The following is a 3,038-nucleotide window of genomic DNA, read 5'->3' on the forward strand; positions in this document are numbered from 1 at the left end:
CGCTCTATCTCGGTTCCTAGAAGCGCTAGAAATGTGATTTTTAGACAGAATTGTAGGAAATCTTGTCTATTTTATAATTAAACCGGCACTCCGAAGAAACTCCGAAAAATCTCCTTCGCCTCCACCTTTAAAGGTGGGGGGACATGAAAAAAAATAATGTTCTCGAAATTTCGTTTAAATATGCCCCTCGAGGAGTTGAACTTGTTGGGGCGATGATTGTGGGTGCGGCGCCGCTACCGACTGAGCTACACGGGCAAAGAGAAAGCGGTCGCCCGATTGCATACATAAAGGCGAGGACGACAGCTGTACGCAGAGTGACATTAGGCGTTGTACACCGTTACGGTAGAATGCATACTCTGGCCCCAAAAATCCCCCGTAAAATCTCCTGTCCCCCCACCTTTAAAAACAATTCCAGAACTTTCTACCCACCGCAATCGAATCCATGGCAAACAACATGAAAAATGAGTTATCCTTATAATAGCTTCTCTCCGTTACCAGAATCGTTTTCAGTATGGAAATGTGAAAAAATAGACCAGCCACCATATAAGCAGCTGTTCCCAAATACAACAAATTCTCGAACAACGGATTGTATGACGAATCGCATTCAGATTCTATCACGTTGGAGACATTCATTCTGGCCTTGAACTTCTGGGTGATTTTCTAATATAATGAAAAAAAAATTAATAAAAAATCACAAAGTTGTATGTGTCGGAAGGAGGTGTCTAGGAAGTTGGGAAAAACACGATCAGAAAATTGCGAGAAAAAAAATCAAAGGTTTTCGAAATGCGTAATCATAGGATACATAATAATCGGATATGTTAGGTTAATTGTTGGCTGACGGAAGCTGATCAGTTGATATGATAAAGGACATTTCATCAAATATCAGGAAACATTTCGAACTTCAATTTTTTACTGACTCAGAAAATTTATCACCTGAAAAAATATCGAAAATAGAATCCTGAAATCAGGTGTTTTCCGGAATCAATCAAAGAAAAATGCGCCTTTATTTCCTTGTTTTTGATTTTTATTATTTTGTAATTTATTCGTTTTTATAAAGATTTGACTTCCGAAATACCTGTTTTTATTTATTATCAAATCACTGAAAATTTCTGCAAAAAAAACCACAAAAGCTATGTACAAAATCCACAACTTCTTGGGCAATTGATCATCATAACTTTTTTGAACAAACTATTGTTACAGTATTCCTGCAGTCCGGGACACTCATTCACTCCGCGCTTATTGGGTTGATCAACGCATGTCGTGTATTCAATATGATCGTCTTCACAGCACAATCCCTCTGAGATTCTGATGTATCCTTGAGGGCAGCCTCCGCTAAAAGCAGGGACTTCTGAAAATTAGGGATATTTTTCCCTTTAAGAAGAGCTTTCCAGCACTATTTTCAGCACTTGAAACTCAAAAAATAGAGTTTAACACCCTAAAAACCTATATATCCCGTCAGGGTTAAAACCTATATATCCCGTCAGGGTTAACGGCGAGCGCGCGGCTCCTCGAGGCGGCTAGCGCAGTGGGTAAGAGGTCTGGCTTTAGAGCAGAAGGCAGACAACTTCGAATCCTGAGTGGATACATAGGTTTTCAAGGGCGTAGAATTCAAATTTTTGATCCTTAAAAGCTCTAAATCGAAGTTTAAAGATTTTTTCCAAGGAAAAAACGATTAAAAAACGTTCTGCATGCAAGAGATGACAGTTTTCTTAAAATTAAAAACAGATTACCTCCGATAGCATATCCTGGTTCGCATGCCAACTGCTGCATAGTAACTGTGACGATGGAAAGGGCCAAAATTAGAATTTGAATCATTTTTTGTGAAAATTAAAAACAATAATAACTGTCATCCCTTTTATAAGCCTCTTTTATGGAGACATTTATGGAACGATTGAGATAAAATGTTTGCTTTTGAATGTTTAAACAGATGCCAAATGACTCATAGTGTCTAATAAAAGAGGCGTTTTTCATATTTTGACCTTGTGATGTTCGATTTCACCAAAATTGCGTGATTGAAGCTGTTTATTTTTCAGACTCTACCGATACTACACAGGACATTAAATTGAATTAAAGAGAAATTATTTGCAATATCCGCAAGTTTTTGGGCACTGAGTCTTCATCATTTCTCTGTAGAGGCTATCGTTACACTTGTTGGCGTTGGCAGCGCAATCAGATCTTCCAGTGTTGGGGTTGGTCAGGTCTTGGCAGGTGTTGGATGGGCTACCTGGAACATTTGGAATAGAATTTGAAGAAGAATAAGGCATTCATTTCGATCTGTCAAAATTGATCTGTCGAAAGGGGACTTACAGAATCCACAAGTCTTGGCGCATTGTTCAGTCATCAATTGTTTGTAGAGACTGTTGTTACAGTAGCTCTTCAATCCGGGACACTCGTTGACTCCTTGAGCATTGGTCTTGTCCGCGCAGGTGGTGGATGTGGTGGATGTGGCAACGGAGGATGTTGGGCAACAGTCACCGCTTGAGATTACGGTATATCCAACTGGACAGAGGTTGGAAATGGCGGCTGGAATTTTTAGATTGTGATTGATGATTTCTGGATATTCCCAAAGATTTTATCAGTGGTTTGTGGAATCGTAGCCGTGGTCGGTCGCGGCTGGTCGGCCACGGCTGGCTGGACCAATCAGTCTGTTCCTTTGGAAATACGCTCAGAGACCTAGAAACCTAGTGCCTCTAGGACGACATACCGTAAAACCTCTAATAGAACTTTTCCATATTTTTTCGTGTAAAGGAATTTTTCTAGGTTCAGGTTCGTATGATCGTCTTAGGTCTTCTTTTGCTTGCTGTAGCTTATATCGTACTGCCTCACGATATTCCTCGGTAGGTCTAGTATCTTTCCATGGGTCCGTTGCTTGGGAGTCAACTTGGGTCATGGAATTTGAAAACTGGAGGGTTTTTCCAAAATAAATTGTTGAGAGACACGTAAACCAAGATTACCAGTACAACTGGAAACAGAAAAAATGCGGTCAATGATGCCTGAATGATAGTTTATTTACAAATTTCAATTATTTACAACACTAG

General features: G+C 39.7%; 3 protein-coding genes across 3 annotated transcripts in view; all 3 read right to left on the bottom strand.

Annotated features, from left to right (window-relative positions):
- The window catches only part of Cbr-srg-17, a gene marked incomplete at both ends in the record, with an annotated part of 17,284 nt that extends 16,672 nt beyond the window's left edge, over positions 1–612 (bottom strand). The window contains one exon of the mRNA XM_002631728.1: positions 430–612. Within this exon, the coding sequence (XP_002631774.1) occupies positions 430–612 (183 nt within the window). The remainder of the gene's footprint in view (positions 1–429) is intronic.
- A 518-nt stretch (positions 613–1,130) lies between these two features.
- CBG20992 lies at positions 1,131–1,815 on the bottom strand (the record flags this gene model as incomplete). The annotated part of the gene is made up of 2 exons (XM_002631733.1): positions 1,131–1,348; positions 1,731–1,815. 2 exons carry the CDS (start codon positions 1,813–1,815, stop codon positions 1,131–1,133), a joined length of 303 nt encoding a protein of 100 aa, XP_002631779.1.
- A 263-nt stretch (positions 1,816–2,078) lies between these two features.
- CBG20993 overlaps positions 2,079–3,038 on the bottom strand; it is a gene marked incomplete at both ends in the record, with an annotated part of 1,878 nt that continues 918 nt past the window's right edge. Inside the window, 2 exons of the mRNA XM_002631734.1 lie at positions 2,079–2,224; positions 2,308–2,523. Of these exons, the coding sequence (XP_002631780.1) occupies positions 2,079–2,224; positions 2,308–2,523 (362 nt within the window). The remainder of the gene's footprint in view (positions 2,225–2,307; positions 2,524–3,038) is intronic.

Source organism: Caenorhabditis briggsae (genome assembly GCF_000004555.2).
Source record: "Caenorhabditis briggsae complete genome, chrII, whole genome shotgun sequence".
Taxonomy (NCBI): Eukaryota; Metazoa; Nematoda; class Chromadorea; order Rhabditida; family Rhabditidae; genus Caenorhabditis; species Caenorhabditis briggsae.